Source organism: Caloenas nicobarica, chromosome 2, assembly GCF_036013445.1.
Source record: "Caloenas nicobarica isolate bCalNic1 chromosome 2, bCalNic1.hap1, whole genome shotgun sequence".
Classification (NCBI taxonomy): domain Eukaryota; kingdom Metazoa; phylum Chordata; class Aves; order Columbiformes; family Columbidae; genus Caloenas; species Caloenas nicobarica.
The window spans coordinates 77,748,889-77,769,018 of NC_088246.1; the positions used below are offsets into that span (position 1 = coordinate 77,748,889).

Sequence of the window (20,130 nt, forward strand, 5' to 3'; positions counted from 1 at the left end):
CCGCCCTCTTCCTCAGGTGCAGTCCCACCAGCTTTGCTGTTCCTTGCTCCTCTGCTAAGGTTTCAGCCCAGTTGCCCAGGTTCCACTGCTCCAGTGCCCACCCAAAAAGAGGGATTTGTAAACAATACAAGATACAATGATAAAATGAGTGTTCTTCTTACACCTATTTTTTCCTCACTTTTTTTCTTCCATTTGCCACTCATTTCTATGCTTCTCTTTTGCCTTCCTGTATGTTTCTGTAGTGCTCCTTAGTCTTCTTCCTCAGTCCTTTTTGTATATTTATGTTTGGGTGGGGTTTTTTTCAATTTATATACTTCTTCACACTGCCTTACCATATATATTTTCTTCTTCTGCCTTTATGAGTCCTAGCTTCTTTTCAGTGACAATCTAAGTATTTTTAGCATCTTTCAAGACTTTCCTTCTTCCAATCTCTGTGCTTTCTGCCTCCCTCCCTCATATATTAACGTTGTTCCTCCACTGATTTATTTCCCTTGCTGTGCACATATGTTCCCTCAGAACTCCTTTGACATCAGTTTGATTTCTTTGCCTCAGGAAACGTCAATGTATGTGCAAATTTTGTCTTTTCAAGGCCCTTAGGATAGTATACTCGGGATTCAAAACTGTACTGCTTTTCCAGTGGGGCCAATTGGCTCTACGTAGCACTGTTCAAGCTTCAAAACCGAACTGCTCTTCCCCACAAACAGCATTCATCACCGCGAGACGTTAAGATGTATCCCTTCTCTCCTACAAAATGCTGGGAGCAGGAAGTGGGCAATGACTGTGCAGGTGAGCAAGTGACGAGATGACTAGGCACATAATAGTGCAGTTTGCAACTGCCTGCAAAAGCCAGCTGCAGCTTGTTTTTTTCCATCAGGGCCACCACCCATCACTGGATCTTAATGCTCTGTTGAAAGGTGAGGTGGAGCAGCTTGGCAATCTGAGCAAGTCCTCAGCTATGTTCACTTTCTCCATTGTAACCAACACCTTTCAGCACATAAGTGTTTCTATACAGAAGCTCCCACACACTTTTTCCCATGTCCTCCCATGCAATTCCTTGCCCGAGACCCAAAGGCCAGCCCGGATGGAACCAAACAATAGACCATAACAGCGTTTCTCACACCAGCAGGAGCCCTGCTGATGCTTCTCCCTCACATGCTGCAAGATGGACACGTTTCATACTGAGACTGGCAGAGAGAAGTGGCAGAAGTGAAAAATAAACATGAGCTTTTTGTGGGCAAGCTACTTCATTTATAAATGACCAATAAATGGGGTTGCCTTCTGTAGATTCAGACATCTTTGTATCTCTAACATCTGCTTACCTTGCATAGGCTGGGACACCTTGGCATTAGTCAGAACGTGGAGAAAGACGGGCCCCACCCTGAGGCAGTGTGTCTCTCTGCTTTCATGGGATAACCCTTCCTGTTAGCACAAGGAACTTTCTGAGAAGATGTGCTTGTGTAAATTCGTGTGGATGTGCTAAGTGTTCTGATCAGCATTTACGCAGAGTATGAGTTGCACTGAATGAAGACTGGCTCCGGGACTGGAATGTTTTCAGAACCTGAAAAAGCTGAGAAAATGATGCCTGAGTTTTTCTCCTTCAGGAAGTCTCATCTAGTAAGAAAAAAAAAAAGGAATGAGGCAATCTGCCAGAGGTTTTCATCAGTCTAGCAGACCAGGACAGATGTAGCAATAAGAGTGATATGGCCTGCTGGACACCTGGAACTACCTGACCGAGAATCAGTGCCCAAACACAAACTGTACAGACTATCAGCAACTAGTCCATCTTGCCTATGTACATACTGCCTGTGTAGCTGTTTAGTCAGTCATCAACCCCATGTGCAATGCTCTGGCCCACCTCCTGCAGGAGAACCACAGGGACGACAGCCCTGGATAACTGACCCCAGCCTCCAAAACAGATCAGGCAATGATGGGGTGTATAAAATTATCTCCCAGCCATTCAGCTACCACTGAAGTTATTGAGCTGGTAAAGATCCTCACAGGCAGCTCTTTCTCAGATAGGGTAGGCTGCAAAGTAATTGTTATATTCTGTATTCTTCTCCTGACTTCTATTCATGTAACACAACATTCGATGCATATCAGCAAAAACCCCCAGAGGTCTGCAAGGACTCACCTCCTATTGTTCTTGGTGGAAGTTAGTCACCTCACTAACTTCAAAGATATGGGTCAATGACTCTGTTAACCCTCTGATATTAAAATGTGTTAGAGCCCATTAAAGGTCCAGAGAAGGAAGGAAACTGGTAAAACCGCTGAACCATTGAGACTAAAGGCTTCTCATGGGTTGGCAAGGCCAAGGATCAGAACTCCTGTCTCCAAATTCACAATAACCATCATGCTGTTCTCTAGTGCTAGAAGAGAAGTATGCAGATTAGGGGTTTCATGTTCCCATTTAGAAACCTCTTTCCTGTTTCTTTCAGACCTGAAGCACCAAAAGGAATTCTCAAGTAAAATGCTCCCATTTTTTGAAGACATATAATTGAATTCTCCGTAAGTTATGACCAGGTAGTAACATAGTCTTTACTGGGAGCTATCATCATGTGGTCCAGAAAAGCAATCCAGACATCGATCTAGTTTTTTGTTTTGACATTGTGGCCTAAGTGAATCTGTTCGTTTCCATTCCTATCATTTATTGGAGGGCAAGAACGAACGCTGACACTGTCAGTGAACACACAAGAGTGAACACACACACACTGACACTGGAGGTATTGCAGACATTTGACATGGGTTTTATAGTGCTTTATTCTGAACAGTAATTAGGTAAACCAGTACTGAACATATGCAGCAGGCAGTCTTCAAATAGAAATGAAATCTGATTACCATTATTTCATATGGGATGTGGAGACTGGTAATTACAATGTTAATCTCACTCAAGTAGAAATCCTTGTTTCTTTCTCATGCCTCAGACATTAAGTAATTGTATGGAGTCTCCTCAATTCTGAATCCAGAACTAGAAATGGCAGATAATCTGTGCGTGTAAAGTGTGGCACTTCCCGTATTAATCAAATTCTTTTCTGTCCTAGAATTGCATAATGTTATTTTTCTCAGGATATATACAACGGGGCTCCTCATAGCTGCAGTGAACTGGTCTCTTCTTCCGTGTCTGAAGGGCAATGAGTCAAAAAATCCCACACAGAGGGAGTCCAGCTTCCCCAGTCTATGAACTGATGTAGCTCACACTGAAGAGTCTCCTGGGTATACATTTTGTCACTATGATTATTGCCTCTTGCATCCATAGGTCTCAGTGTTGTGGCTGCTGTTGCCCAGATGCAAACTCTGATGCCAGCCTGAATTGTCTCACTATGCTGCAGAACTCAGGTGCTGTTTCACCAGGCATTGGCAGGGTCTGATAGGGCACCAGAGAGTAGCCAAGTACAAGGGTTGTCACACCACATATCCACATTTTCCCCTTCTAGGCAGTAGGAATCCACAGAGCATGGGTCACGAGGGTGAGTGGTTTGGCTAGGGAGTAGAAAAGTAGCTCTTCCTCACAGAGCCCTTTCCACTTCCTGGTATATTTACAACAGGCTCTCAGTTCACTTTGTTTTGGGAAAAAAGATGTCACAGAGGAAGAAAATACACTTGTTGCTGAGGCTGGGATACTTCTCAGTAAAATATGATGTGTTATTCACAGTGGGAGTCCTTCAGCTTAAGGGGATGAAACATAAGGGGATAAACTAGTTCTGCTGCATATGTGGAGTACATTGTATTACCCAGCTGATGAACAAACCTCTTCTATTTCCTTTCAAAGGTGATAGTCAGGATGACAAGCTTTACAGGGCGATGTACCACGATAAATGTAACTGTGCTTTTTCATAATGAATATGCCCTGCTTAAGGGGAACAGAATCGGCCTGAAAGAATCACATTGCGAGTTTTGTTGTGTCTAAATAAAAAGATAAATGGATGGTCAGCTTTAAATTCATCCTTGTGTTGCAGAATCCTATATCCTGGTACTTCTCGGGACTCGCCACCTTGCTCATTTACTTCCAAAGAGACTTTATGGATGATCTTTGACAAAACCACACCTTTCGTCTCACACATCTCAGAGAAATCTGATGCACTCTCGTTGAAGACATTTATCATTCCCAGGCTTTCCAGAAGTGGCTTCAAGTCATAATCACCTTCCACGCTAAACTTTGGAAGAGATACATTCACTTTGGTGTTGGCCATCATGCTGGGATTGGTCCACTGTAATAATGTCTCAGGGGTAAGTGCCTTTTCCAGCTGAAAACATGAAGGAACAAAGGAAATTAATGAGCAGTCCAAGGAAAGAGGGAAAGAAAAAAAAAAAAAAGACCATTCTTGAACTTCCCACTTGTACCAAGTCCCAAAAAATGAAGTCCAAAAGGCAACCTTGGATTTGAATTCACACCTGTAGCATTCAGGCTTAACAGATTAACATACTTTCAGTTATATTGATGCAAGTATGATTCAATCCAGAGGACAGGCCTCTGGAGCAACTCCATTGTATGTGCACGCTCTGACTATTTGCCCCTTAAAAGCTTTTGACAGGCAATCACCTCAACGACCATATGAAGGAACCTGAGAAAGGCAGTCCCTACCCAGGTTACACCTGGCCAACTGGCAGATCCAAAAGCCTTGGTTCCTGACCCTACAGAGTAATTAAATTGCTGGTATTTGGGACAGAAAAATATTCCAAATCCAGAGCCTGATCTCAATCAAACATGCAACTGCTTGAGCAGTTTTTTTAAAAACTGGGAAGTGAGGAGGCAGATTTTGAGGCCACAATAAACTGGTGTCAGGAAAGGTCTCACTTGCATTTTAAGATTTGTGTGTTCTGTAATTTACTCCAACAGATAAAAGTACCTTACAGCTGCAAAGGCAGGTTCCTCCTGCCTTTAAAATTTGTGGGCAGTTGCAGCAAATTACAAAGGTGACTTGAGTGACCATCTCCTTCTTAATCCTTAAAATTTGAAGATGTGAAAATATGTTCTAAAATTTTCATAGATATATGACATAAGAAGTAGTTGTTCTTTAGGAAATGCTCTGTTCATTTTCAAATTTATGTGCAATTGTAATAAAAAATTGGTCATTTTCAGGCACCTCTGTTCAAACTCAAAACTTGGAGAACTGTAAGACCTTATTAAAATAAATCACAGATACATGTCAACTGAAAATAATGAGGACACAGAAGTAAATTATGTCAGCACTACTGAGTACCCAGTAAGTATGACATTAAGCACTTTATTATAGCAAGAACAAAAATCTTAAGATGAAAATCCAGATTTTCAAATTGTTGCAGATTCCTAAAGTGCATCATGAGCACCTTCTGCCCTTTACACTGTCTTCTGTGCACACTCTGTGTGAAACAAAAGTCTTGTTCACAACCTCATACTTGGCCACAGTGGAAGTAATAATGTGACAATTATGAGGTCAGGAATAGAGAAGCAGAGCGAGAAGGTAAATTTACAGGAAACTTACTTTTTATTTCCTTCTCTATAGCATCTAAATAACAAAAATGTTCCATAGGCATATGGCATTATAAGCGGGCTGTTTCCAAGGGAAGAATCATAACAGTTCTATTTTTTTCTCTCACCTTCTCCAAGCCAGTGGTCTCATCATCGATCTCTTTGGGCAGCAGAATGAGCATGCTTATATGTTTATTAAGGCATGGAAGCTCAAGGATGGCAACGTTTAATTCTTTTACATAGCCCAGGCAAAAAGTAGCTTCCAGATTCATCATTTGCACTGGTTTAGTTTCAGTCTGCAAAACACGGAGGAAACAATCTAGCATTCTTTTTAATTCACAGACAAGATGGCAAGAGAGGAAAGTTTGTAAGCTTGCATGGAAGCGGTATATTGAGTTACCATCACACAATTTGTTGGCTTTCATAGGTAATGAAACCAGCTGTACAGGACACTGATGGCTTTTTACAGTGGGCAGCTTTGCAAAGAAAAGTGGAACAGAACTCTACTTAATATAATAGCAATATACTGGGGATGTGCCTTAGAAGAGAAATTTACCTAATACCGGTGGCCTTTAGTGCCTGTTTCACTGAATGCTACAAACTATGCTGTCTACAAGGCATTGTAATGCCAGTAAGTGTCAAGCACTAAGCACATCTCAACAGTAAAGGTCAAGCTGTTCACATGAATAATCGATATTTTGGTTCAGGAGCTGAAAAAGAATATGAAGAAATATCAGGCTTACCTGAAGCCCTATGTCTTTGCTTTTCATGAATGAGGAGAAAAAAAAAAAACAAAAACAAACCAAAAAAACAACCACCAAACAAAAAAACCCCAACAACAACCAAAAAAACCAACCAACCGACCAACCAACAACAAAAAAACCCGAGTATTTATTTCACAGGGAAGATTTACAAACTGTTCTGCTCACCTGGAAACTCATTTAAAATTCAAATTCAGTAGAAAAATGTTACTTTAGGAAAAAAAAATAACTCGAGGTGTTTCACTTAAAATTTTTAATGTTAATTGTAAAACTGTTAAAACTTTTTTAGCTGAAGCTGTTGGCTGATTTGGTAGTTTATGAGAATTTTCAGTGAACCTGAAACTCCAACTTTTCTCATGCACATAGATGTATGTATATATTTGGAGTATAATCTCTCTAACTCACAAATGTTGCCCAGCTTTATATCTTGGTTTAAAGCTGTCTGCCTGGTCACAGACTCCTGAAGGCAACAGCCACAAGTGCTGTACCTGCTTGGACCTCATGGCTAAGCAGGGCTGATGTGCAAAGGGCTGCAGTCCTGAGCCTGACTGCAAAGAGGGAGGTCGATGGGCGCCATCCCTGAAGAGGAAAGCACAGGGTCAAAGAGACCCCGTGGGTGTAGATGTTTCACTAGCTCTGTGACCACGTGAAATGCAATGTTTTCTACTTCACCCTTCTGGTTTGGGGATGTAGCCTCTGGTACAGGTTGCAATCTCTTGTAAGAAGCTACCTATGAGAATGTGCATGTCCTTGTAGGCAATGGCTGCTTTTGATCACTTGTACTCAGCTCCTGCTGTCTAAATATACCAGCAGGACAGTCTGTTTTCACATTGGGCCTTTGAAAGATGGATGTGAAAGCACCAGCACAGTTTTAAAACAACACAACAACCAAACTGGTTTAGGGACCCTTGCAAGAGCATATAGGTTTAGATGGAGTCTAAGAATGCCGTAGTAATAATAAACATTTCTCATTTTTTCTGGCTGGGATTTCCTTAGCTCAAAGTTTGCATTTTCTTGAGTAGAAACAGTGCTCTCTTTTTTTTCAGAACATACCTTGTTGACTTTAAAAGGACATTCTTTGATCTCTGCCTCTGGGAACTTCTTCATCCAGTTTGTGACAAAATAAGCTGCATTAACTAGGAGGATCTGAGTCTGGTCACTTACACTATCCTCGTTTAAAATATTCTCCATTTTGCCTGTGAACAGGTTTAAGATGGTTGTTAATACAACAACGCATTATCAGTATATCAATTGCATCAAATGAAGATGGAAACATTCCAATGAATTAAAAAGCTTGCATCCTGCACCTCACAGATAAAATATTATAATTCTAATGGAAAATTCCAAAAAGAAGCACTTACTTAAAATTGCAGCTTAATGTTTGAGATGGGATTTGGGATCAAGGCAGATCTTCTGTTTCCTTGGCTTATATAGCATGGAATCAAAAATATGTCTACTACTTTTGTTCAGTACTTTACAGAAGGTACTGAATTTTCAGTGAAAGTCAACGGGTGTAAGTAAAAAATGATTTGTCATTTGGAGAGACAGTCTTGAAGGGAAGTTTGAGATTAGTGACTAATTTCTAGAATGATACGTGAGGATAAAATAACCAGAATAACAGAAGTGCAGCTCTGATTGCAAATCATAACCAAATGCTGCTACAGACTTCAAAAAGCATATGAAAATGTTGTGTGTTCCTCTTGCTCTCTTTCAGATCCATTCAAGCACTGTGGTAAAAGAGGCTGAATCCACCGGGGAGGCGGGTCCTGCCTTCACGCACGAATTGCATGGGTAGGGCAAGGTGCTTCCCCCTCTGCCAGCCTGGGAAGGCCCAGACACCACTCATGCAGCCATGTTGTCATATTTGTCCCACACGAGGGCAACGGGCAGCAGCTGCCTGTGCACAGGCTGCAAACGGGCTCTGTTATGGGTGCTGGGTGCTCGCACAGGCCAGAGCCGGACCTCTGCCCCACAAGGACGCTCGCGGTCACTGATGGGCAGCTCCTGCGACGTGGCCCAGCGGCTGGTGGCTCTGCGGCACCACGGGAAAGGTGTCCGCAGGCCCATGTCTGCAAGAAGGCACCTCCAAATGAGAGACACGCGTTCGATTGTGGCACCTTTGCTGGCTACAGCAGCAAAGCCCCGGAGCTGAGCTGAGCTACTAATTAACTGCCTGAAAGTCAGAGGCCAGCAAATACTTCCCATTAGAATGAAACTTATAAAGGAAACCAGGGCCTGGGTTTGATGTATTGACGTCAGATGTTTGTGAAGCTCCATAGCCAAGAGCTGTTGTTCTCCCGAACTGTCCGGCTGCAGTGAAACATCAGCAGCCTTCCCCAAGGCTAATGCAAGGTCAGTCTCACATTTCCACCTTCAGAAATGCTGCAGTATTATAATTAGTGATTGCAAAACAGGCTGATGTTGCTAATCCTCATGAATCCAAATAACAGGTCTAATTCCAGTGCTTTCACTACATATTTATTCCTAAAAGCATTAGTAAAGAGGTGTCACAAGAACAATGATTTCTTTCTTCAAAAGGGTAAACAGCATCCCCAAGGTTAAGCTGGACTCACCATCAGTCAGCTCTGAAAGAGATTTGTTAATCTTCTGTCGGGTTTCCTCAGTTTTTTCTTTGAACTCCACTAATTCTAGTTCAGATGGAAAAGGCCTCTTTGTGGAGTTGACAAAGTCCTGAAAGACAAAAGGTACCAAAGTCATCCTTGGTTAAACGCCATCCGCTCAATGACTCTTTACACAGCCTGCAACATCGGCATCCCTAGCTTCACCACGGGGTAGCTGGGGAGCTTATTATGATGGATAGCTATTAAATAACAGGGGGTGACAATCAGGATACACAGCTGCTTTTGGCACATCGCTCCCAAGCGTGTCTTCAGTCTGGTGGTGTTACATCAGCAGCTAACGTAACTTTGGTACTGCAGGAGTGAGAATGTTGCCAGAGTCTGAAAGGATAAAACAACCCCCAGTCCAGGCCTGGGTAAGAGAAAGGACTGAGATAAAGGCCATGGGCTGCTCACATCATGTCTGTACTCGCCAGGTGAGATGTTTATTGCTGTGGATGGGTATTGGCCTTTGCTGTAGCAGAGGCTGAGCAGCAGGAAATCTTATTATAGCATCATTTAGGATACCATGAGCTTTCTGCATGATCACTTTTAGGACAATGCTGCCCTTGTTTGGGGCCCTATTCAAAGGCAACTTTTGGGAAAAAAAAAAAATCAGTTATTTGAAGGTCTATAAGGCCAAAGAACACCTTCCTCCCTTGTGTTGTTTCAGTAGCCAGGCTTCTGCCTCCTCAGATAGATTAAGAAAACTACAGGTTATGCAGTAATTACTTGGGTGTGTGAACTGGACACATACTTGCGCCATCAACTTGTTTTAAAACTCCTTTTTGCTCATACTTACAATGTAAAGATCTTGATGTGGCATACAAGTTATATTGCATTCAAAACTTACTGAGCCTACTGACCTAAAGCATATTAATGAGAGAATTACGAATGTTGTAATAGTCACATAGCTTGGGGTCAAGCAGCAGATTCATCCTCCCACAAACTTTTAAAGCAGCAAAGAATATTATGTCATTCATTATCTGAATCTAGACCAGTAACAGCCAAAAGTAAGATAATTTATTTTAAATAACATTGAGGTCTGACACCATAACCAGTCAACATGCTGGCCAAGCAATTCATAGGACCAGGGCTTTTCTGAAGTACTTACTGTGGTAGGATTAAGAGACTTGTCTACAAAGAGCCGTTTGACCATTTTCAGTGCAAAGAAAGAGCTGAGTTTGGAAACATCTGAAGTTACTGTTTGAAACCCAAAAGAAACGTCTTTGACATCTTGTAAATGGAGTACCTGTTAAATGAACATAATAAAATACTAAGAATATTTTATTTATTATTTATTATCTAAACATTCCTAACAGTTTAGCAAAAAAGAATGCTAGTTTGTGACTGGAACTGTGGCTTTTTGTATTTAAGCTAACAACACAGCCTCTTGCTGTTGTAACTCAAAAATAATTTATGTATTTGACATCCTCACATAAATCTAAAAACCTGATTCTCCCAGAACTTTAACCAAATGTGTTTCTTTCCTGTGAGCAGTCCAAAGAAATCAATAGACCTGTTTGTGCAGTGATGTTACTTAGTTGATTAAAACTCTGCACTATGGTATCACAATGTTTTCACCAAATTTACATTCCTGTCCAAAAAAATGGAGATTTTAAGCCAGGCAAATGAGGGTCCCAGTTAATCTTTCTAGAAGTGGACTATACCTTTAAAAATGCTTAACAGATCATCAAGTTTTCTGATTGCTATGATTAGTACATGACATCACATGATATTTCAGCCAAAAAAAAAAAAAAATAATCAGATAACTGTGTCTGGTTTGGTAGACAAAGTATGAGCTGGAGGTAGGGCTGCTGACCCACACGTGGCCACCTTCCAGCTCTTGGGAATGACAAGTCCAGCTCGAGGAAGTTCTGGGGTGACCTAAAACTCACCACTTTTAGGCACCAAAGGTGAGAGGTTCCTGCTGGTTTTGTTTGAAAACAACGTTGTAAACACAGATTGAACTCCTATGCCTGCTTATTACAGGGTGGCGGTGGTTTCATTACAGGCAGCCTGCCCAACCCTCCTCACCTGTCTCAAATTCCTGCCTGAGGCACAGCAGGCATAAGGGACCTTCCTTTCCCTTTGTCTCTCACTTCTGCTCTTTTTCCCTGAACACATCGTATCTGCACAGACATGACAAATTGCTGCTCTGCCTTAGCCACCCCTCCACGTCCTCTGCTCTCCTTGCTCAGCTGGAGCAGAAGGAAACAAACACCCAAGGACATCGCAGCAGCATGTCCCTCATAGCCAAACTCCATGGTCATTTCCTCAGAAACAACTTTCTCAAAGTATTTCCTTTTCCTCCAACACTTCTATTTCTTAGTATGTTAACTGCAGAAGACACTTTTGTGCCTGGAAACTATGTTTGAGGAGAAAGCTATGCTACTGCAGCTTCTCTACCCGGGAGAGCTTTTGGCATGAGTTTGTTAACTGATACTCCAAAGTAAGACTACTAGTCTGGCTGGTAAAACCCAAGCATGAACTCGGCAGGCAGAAGCTAGAACAGACACAGAAAATAGGGGATATTATATTTAGAAACAAAGCAAGTTCTCCTTAGTATCTGTAGTCAGCACATTTTATATACCACTTGAGAAATATGAAACATAAACATGTTTATGTAACAGAACTGCATTTGTGGATGTGTACACTAATTTATTATGGGATGGTTCAAAGCAAATTGCAGACACGAGTGAAAATGAAATTAAGCACAGGTTAATATTTTGAACTCTCCCAGTAGAAAGATAGCACCTGAATTTTGAAATGCTGAGGAAGCTGCAGGATGCCATTTAAATTTAAAAAAAAAAAAAAAAATCTAGAGTTAATTTGTAATTTTTTTTTTAATCCTGTTTGGAAAAATCTGGAATGCCTAGAAGATTTTCATGGATATATTGCTGTGCAGTTCTGTGAATAGCACAAGACTCATAACCTGTGGCACAAGTAGGGGCACAGGAGGCTGCACTCAGGAGTACCTTCAGTGAATGAGGAATTACAGGAGGAATTCCCAACAGAGGGAAAATGTTTTCAAATACATAGAATGTCCCTCAGAGCAAGGTGATAATCAGCATATCAATACATACTGAATTTGCTTCTCGTTCACCTCTAGGTAACTGCAGAAATCGTGGGCACCCTTGCTGGGATACAAAGGAACGATGCAAATCTCTCCTCACATGAGGGCAGCAGGAGAGGCTGCAAGGGGCCTCCCTGCACCGCAGACTGAGCTTGATAGACTGATTGCATCATGACTGCCATGCTGCATCACAGTGTTGGAAACCCCTTGAACACCGTGAGCTGCTTGTAGGGAGAAACATTCACATTGTGCCCTCTTCTGCTGCATCAGCCTCCTCTCAGCTACATTGCAGGAGAAAGGGGAAATGTCAGTGACACAGCTGCTAAGCATACTTGCTGCTGACAGATAATGGCAAAGTTATTTCCAGTTCTATAAAGCATTCTTGAATAATGAGAAAAAAATAATCCAGCAAATGCAGTGATCTTGGCTATGACTTGCAGCCACAATTAACACTACACTAAAAGGAGACAAGGCTTTAATGCAACTGTTGAGGACTCTGCCTGTCCCCTTCCACCATGTAAACATTTGAGAATGCTTTTTCTTTATGCCAGATTTTCAACCTCTTGCTGTGTGCAGCCATGGATTGTGGAACCATTTAGGAATTTCAGATGGATGGTTTGCAGCCTGGCTTACAAGGGAACCAGACATCCAGCAGAATATTAACAAGAATAAAAAAGAAAGCTACCTCTGACAGCCATATAATTTTGCAGCCAAAGAACAGGACACTGACAGCTTACCTGTTTCATCTGGTCTGCAGTGTCACCTTTCGTAGCTTTATATGCCAGAGCCAGAGACGTTGAGGTACACAGTGGTGCAAAAATAATATTGGCTGTTTTGTCGTTCTCACACAGTTTTTTGAACATATCAACTGCAAAGGCAGTGTTTGCTAGTTGCAGAGCATCCATTGTCATCCTGAAACAGAAAAGGAAAAAGAGAGATGACTCAGAGTGTAATTCTAGCTCCTGCTGTGATGGGGCTGGGTCAGAGCACGAAGGAGTCTAGATACCAGTATGGGGACTGGGTACCTTGAATGAGGAGAGGAAGAGGAGAGGAAGAGGAGAGGAAGAGGAGAGGAAGAGGAGAGGCAGAGGAGAGGCTGACTGAGCCCGCTCAGCTTCAGAGCACACCAGCAGGTCCTGAGGAGCCAGGAAGGTCTCATCCATGTCCAACCAAGGAAATGCGAGTGGTTCAGTAAAAGCCATTATCTTCAAGTGACAGCTGGCAATGCTAGTGTGACATGGAGGCAGGACTAGCAGAAGTACTTGGGTAAATCTGGGTAGGTCGGGGTAACCCACGCATATTGAGTCAAATTGGATCATATGTGAATTTAATCTGTTTTTAATTGATACTCTTAAAATGTGCCGGCTTATAAGGTACTCTGCCTATGCCCTGGGCTCTCCTGGCTCTCAGACAGCCCTTTAATAGTCTCACAATGTTTCCTGTTTCTTGCTTCATGGCTAATTGTTCATTAAAGCTTTCGCTTTGGTATATGTCCTCTAAGAGGTGATTCCCCATTCTCCCTAGCCTTGCTGGATGTCTCCAGAAAGCTGTCTGGTCCTGTAGGTTGAGATTGTCCTAGAAACTTAAAGGAGGCTTCCTAAATAAATACTGCCTTGTGCCCATTCATCACTCACACTGTTTTAACTGCAAATAATTTCCTAGCTGTTCTTAATAACTGCAGTTGCCAAGGAGCTGTTAGATGATCTGTGCAGTCAGGAATGGGATGAGTGGTGCTCATGGGACAATTGCTGTAGTCCACGCTCTGGGAAAGCCAGGGAGTATTCCCATCTTCCAGACCGTTTTCACACACCTGAAATTGCACTTTGGTGTAAGCACGTTTGTGTAGATTCAAGCTAACAAGGGTGAACCTCAGAATTTCAGTCAATAGCACAAGTCTGGCTTTAGACCAGCAAGCACACAGAAGATGACCCTTTTGGCATAGCAAATTTGAGACTACTCCACCCTCAGTGTCCACGTATCCCTAAAAATAAGGGTAATATGTTAAAATTGGTGTTAAACAGCTCCATCAAAGCTATTCACGGAGACAGAAAGGAAATGGAAAATATGAATTTTGGGAGAGACTTAAAAAGGCATAGGATTTCACAAAGAACATAAAAGGTGCCTCCAGCACTTGCTCTCTCCAGGAAAAATGGCAAAATAATGGAATAAATATGGTGTGGAGGGGTGATTTTAGAAGGTGTGTTCTTATCCAGACACATACCTATCTGCATTTGCCTTTCAAGCTCTGACACTGAAGATCTAGGCATCCTATTTTATCATATTGTGAAAAGGAAAGTCAGTTATTTCTTACGTTGGGAAGAGGTTTGCTGATCTTTTGACAAACATGTTAAGGACATAGATTTCTCTCCAATAACTGACTACTTAATAACGCAGTCTCAAACTTTTCCTTACCTAGTTCAAATCATTTGCATCCTAGCAGGGAAAGATCTCACTGGGTGAGAGCCGAGAGGTATGAGAAGACAGAAAGGGGAAGCGGGAACATATGGGCAGGGAACTGTCTCCAGCAAGGTACCTTTCATCACTCTCAGCCCAGTTTGGAAAGGCACTTCGAATGAGAGCAATCTCCTATTTGAGCACATGTCATACTGCCCAAACTTAGCTGAGCCTCTGACACCGTTGTACAGAGATGCTGTGGAGTAGTTGTGGTACTTGACAGTAGTGAATGACTTCCAAATAACCTGTGGTATTTATACGTTTTTATGGGAGTAACAGAATGGGTGCATAATTTGCCTGTGACACGGTAGAGAAAACACTTTGATTTACTCATAAAGCCTGTTTGATTAGAGATGGCCTTTTACAAAATAAATGTCTTTTTTAAAATTTTGATTAACTTATTCATGTTCTTGGTTCTATTTGGTAACTGCTTTATTTGACAACTCGTTTGTTTTGGGCTAAAAGATGATATGTAAAAGGTTACTGAAGTGCACTGCACAATCCAATTAAGTTTAAAAAAAAAAACCTGGCATAAAACCAATGCGCTTTAAATCCATGTTTGAAAAGCACACCTAACCTTCACTGCACTCTTGCAAAATGTTCTGACGGTTGGTATTAGCAACAAACTGTTTGCTAACAAATCCCCTCCCACTGGGAAAAAAAAAAAAGGGAATTTGTCTCGAGGAGGGGAAACAATAAATATATATCACTGAAGAAAGTTATCCCCACATAAAAATATAGATGAGTATACTTTGCGACATCTAGAGGCTTTGCCAGGACTCTGAATTCAGAATGAATTCTGGCCGGACTTGTCCTTCTTCCAGCAGCTGCTCGGTAAAGAGCGATTATCCATGTGAGATCCCATTTTACAGTGTCAGCAGGCATCATGTTGATGTCAGAGTGAGGCTCAGGAAACATGTCTCAGATATCTTACGGGTGTAAAGGGAGAAACTGAGCGCTGGCCCAGCACTGCAACCATCGGTCTCGATTACATAGTCACAATTTCTCACGTATGAAAGCAACTAATTACCAGAAAAGTCAAGCTTGCCAGAAACTATGAACTCAGCACACACCTTAAAGGAGGACAGCTTTGTGCAGAAGTGGCAAAAGACAGTTAAAACAAATTCGAAGGACTGAGGCTGCTGCTGAGGGAGTCACTTGGAACAACAGAAGCAAAGCAGCAAATGTAAAATCATCCTTTAAAATGCCTCTGCAGTTGCTCATCCCAGACATGCACCTTTGTGCCTGTGCATGTCTTAAACAAACTCCCTTGCACAGGCTACCTATCTTTCCCATTAACTCAACCATTCATACATGAACATACAATACATACGTATACTTTGTCTCCTTCTCTCCCTCTCTCCCTCTGTCCCTCTCCCAGCTCAAATTTGAAAATCTGGGGCAAGGGCCAACTTCCCAGGTATTTCTTACTGAGGAGCTGGTGGAAAGTTACCCAGAGACCAAGAATGTGTCATTTGACATCTACCACCCTGAAGAAAACAAATAATACAGAGAAACTCACAATGCGGAATGAGGCATGTAATTCACCCCCAAAAAATCTGATTTGCTAGTAGGGTAGCATATCATTCTTTAGTGCTGGCTGGCCTGGTATTATTCTACTTAGGCCTCTGGATCTTCCTTACAGTCTAAAAATCAATATGCAATCACAACTGCTTAAAAATATTTCTTATTCCTTTCTGGCTTAATATTGCAAATGCTATGCTTTCATCCTAACATTAGTATTTTCAGCTACATTGGCAAACCTAGGGTGATTTTAAGATGTGTATGTGCTGCCTGTGTTTCACTTCCTTGGGTTGCAAGACATTCAGAGTAAGGAAATCAAATAGGAAATTTTGCCAAATTAAATGAACCTCTTTTTCTTTATGCCAGTGAAAAGCTGTAGCATGACTTAGAAACTCTTCTGTCCTTGTTGGTAGCTCTCATACTGTTCATGTTGAGTAATTTTCTACAAAGTTTCTATGTTCCTTTTCAGTGAGGAAAATGGGATTTATTTTGTGGTGAACCTTTTATTTACCTTTTGTTCATCCAGTAACTGCTGATGCTCTCAAAGCTTCTTTTGTGCTGAGTGAAACTATGTCTGGTAGTGGTAAAGGTCTCCATTCTTATAATTTCTTTCTTTTAATGCTACTATTGACATAATGCTCATTCAGGGCATTTTGTTGGAAAAAAAAAAAATTGCTTCACCCTTAACAATGAATGATGGGCTTGAAAGCCAAGAATAATCTCTATTCCATCATCTTTTTCAACTGCACTTAGTCAGTTAGTTCTTTTATGCTGCATTTATTAATGTTGTTATGATATTGAGGAGCTCATGACATTCATATTCTTGAGAGGAATTTGCTGTATTATATATCACAAAACCTTGAATCTCTTCAAAGCCTTGAGCATCCCAAGCCTTGTGAGTCTATGAAAGCCAGTTCCAGTCAAGTGAGAGGAGTTGAGGCTTGCATTAAGAGGAAAGCCCATTAGTTGCCCATTAGCAGTCTTAGAAACCAGACACAGCTCCTGAGTCAGTAATAACAGGGAACCCTCAAACAGGGAGGAGTCAAAAAATTGACAATGAAATTTTTAAAAGGCCTGCTGCATGGATTCTTGCTGAGTCCCTCCTTTCCCGGGAAAGTGGGATGTCAGCATTTCCAGAGAGGCCCGGGGCACTGGAGCATCTTCTAAGCACAAGTAGCTTGTGATCCACCCAGCTTTGCTTAAAACTGTGACCCTGCCGCAGTGTTATAGGAATGGTGTCAGATACAGAAGGGAGCTGAAAGGCTATAGAACCAGTTTAGAAAAGCCTGATGTAAACTTGTTTACTGGTATAAGACACCATTTTTTCTTAGTCAACAACAACAAAACAAGAACCAAAAAAAACCCAACCAAACAAACAAAAAACACCACCAGAGAGGCTTTGTTTACTATCTGCTTACTAAGATAAAAGCTAAATATAGCTTATCTTTTAAAAATATAATCAGGAGAATAACAATGTCTGTGTGAAAATGTCTGACAAGTCAGGTTAGCTATAAGGTAGGGACTATCTGATAAAGCAGAACAAGTATTTATTCTTGTCTCAGTTAAGCTGTCCTTCCAGGAGAACACACCTGTGTCAGACAAAGCATGGACCGTGCTGGGGGGTGTACTGGGTTTACAGCTCAGGAGCTGTGAGTGCCAGCATGGTAGTCTCTCCAGTTCAAACAAACTTCCATCGAGAGGATAAATTATATGAAACGACCCCCATGCATGTTTCACGAGTGAGGCATTAATCTCTGAAACTAGCTGGAGCCTTTAACGTGACCCCACTTCAGCTCTTAATCAGCAAACACAAAATATAAAGTAAATACAAGACTCCTGTGGTCCTTTTCTTCTTACTTCTACACAAATGACAACTCTCCACCTGGGAGACTACCTGGCTACACAACAAGGACACAATTTAGTCTGAACAAACGTTTCTTTGAGCGATGCAAGATATCAGACTGATGTGGGACCAGGGTGTTTCGTATGGTTGGGGAAAAAGCCCTGTCAGCAAAAGGAAAGCCACTCCAAGAAGCAGAGAGAGAAACGAGCCACCACAATATGCTTTGTTGTACCTCAACAGTCAGTGAATTCTTCAAACTAAATGGTCACGCTGAAAATAAATTGGTAATTACTGGACCTAAGATCCTGCACTTCACTTTAAACAAATGCAGATTAGTCACTTCATTAATAACTCAAAGCAAACAGAGCAGAGCGTACACACCTCTGCAGAAAATGAGAGGAATATTCCTCTGTAATCGAGACTTACAAAACAGTCTAAATCCTACTTTGACACGTGGAGCATTTTCACAGCATCATACACAACCTGCTTTTTCTGATCTGGGGAAAGCCATTTGCAATAAACCACCATACTTTAATAATTCCTAACACCCTTGCCATCTCACCTGCCAGATCCTACTCAACACTTCCAATGAATCTTTTCAGGGGTAAAGAATACAGCATGGCACATGCAGCAGTTTTGGGATGAAACCAAAGCATTGTAGTAGGAGGGCTTTTGTGCTCCTTTTTTTCCACATGATATCTTTTTGTAAAAATTTCCTTATCCCACTCCTTCTATGCGATTATTTATCACAGTGGAGATTTCTTAACTATTAGTTAGGCATTAATTAGAGTATCAGATGAAGAAAAAAAGCTGTACTTACTTTGCAAGGCTATAATCCTGGTAAACGAATCAATGAAATGGGTACAGCACGAAGAACTAGCTACCCGTGGTGAAACCTTTCCGAGCAGAAGAGTCTGTTAGTTTGCCTGCTCATTGACACCACTCCCACTTTCCCAACTTTAATTCGTGAGCACACACACTCCCTCTCACTCTCGCTTTTTTTCTTCCACTCCCCGTTTAATCATTCTTTACGGCAACTCCTACACTGGAGGAGCAAAATGATTCACACCAGAGTTGTCTTTGCCTGCCCAGCTGCCGGAGACAACAACAAGCTCTAGCAGGAAAGAGCAACCTTTGTGTGTTGCCTTCAGCAAGCGCAGTACAAAAGGCACCAGACAAGAATGAACAAACACTCCCAAGGAGAGAACACAGGAGCGGATGAGCAATTGAAAGAACCCTCTGAGCAAAACCAATATTCCAGGTTACATCGGAATTGCCACTGTTTGCAGAAAAAAAAATTGTAATTGTGAAAAAGATGCCCAGGAAGACAACCAAAACATGTAGGAGTGCGTGGCTGGGCACTTTGCATCTGTGTATATATTAAGATAGTGTCTTAACTCTGCTCTTGTAAGGGGCGTATGCATGCATTTGGTTGCCTTAAAAGCCCAAGGCCAGACTGGAGTTAATGCCCAAGGGAAAATATCTGCTTTTCTTGTCACTGTAAAGCAAGAGGTTCCTCCCACAGGCAGCCAGGTCCTCTGCAGGGGGGCAGCCTTCCTCCTGCCAGCTGTCCCATCCCTTCATCTTCAGGATGGGGGACTGCTGGGTTCATGTCATACAGTCCATGTTACTACTGATAAACGTGATGAGGATGAGAGAAGCAAGTGAGGGGGACAGGTGATGGTGCAGCCCACCAAGCCTTTTTTTGACTGAAAGATGCACACAGGTCTTAGCAAGGAAGAGGTGGCCTGCCTGTACGCCACACCATTCCCTGGTCCGGCAGCTGAGCCGCCTGCAGTGGAGACACCAGCAAGTGCTCCCTGGGAGGCCATGGCTCCACTTCCTTCTCTAGAAAAGAACGGCGTGCCACACCACAGGCACAGCTCAAGTTCACACCTCAGCAACCTCAGATGGCCCTGCATACCTTTTAGGCTGCAAAAGGTAAATGCAAGTTAATTGAGTTTGCTTTCAGGTTTGCGGTGCTGGCATGCCCGGCTGCCCAAATGAAAAGACTAGGAAACCAAAGAATGTGTTTTCACTGATATGCTGCCTCCTTGGTGACAGTGGGAATTGGGGAGCTGTTATCTCCTTCTGGAACAACACGTTCCTGTGTCACTTTGAGCATAAATCACTCCATGCTGCGGCATCCTGATCAGATCCTACCCATGTTTCCTTCCAAAAGGCTCCTAAGATCTTATTACCAAAAGGAAATGGTATTTTACTTTCAGCTGTGGTGCACATGGGGTTCAACTTCCATCGTTACCAGACAGCAAATTTAAAATTTGTATGTTTTGCCATAAATGAATTCATAACAAAGACAGGGTGTGGATTTGTTTAGGCAATTAAAATAAGATACAAGCCAGCTGTATAAACTGTGCCATCCCAGCCATCATTGTTATGTATCTAAT

The 20,130-nt window shown here is 42.0% G+C and overlaps 1 protein-coding gene across 1 annotated transcript; it reads right to left on the reverse strand.

Moving 5' to 3' along the window:
* Window positions 1–2,747: 2,747 nt before the first annotated feature.
* On the reverse strand, window positions 2,748–18,637 carry SERPINB5 (serpin family B member 5). Its single transcript, XM_065629128.1, has 7 exons — window positions 18,543–18,637; window positions 12,639–12,813; window positions 9,940–10,077; window positions 8,781–8,898; window positions 7,261–7,403; window positions 5,575–5,742; window positions 2,748–4,241 (listed from the first exon to the last, which is right to left on the reverse strand). The coding sequence occupies exons 2-7, from the start codon at window positions 12,810–12,812 to the stop codon at window positions 3,849–3,851; spliced, it is 1,134 nt and encodes a 377-aa protein (XP_065485200.1). The 5' UTR covers window position 12,813; window positions 18,543–18,637; the 3' UTR covers window positions 2,748–3,848.
* Between the last annotated feature and the right edge of the window lie 1,493 nt (window positions 18,638–20,130).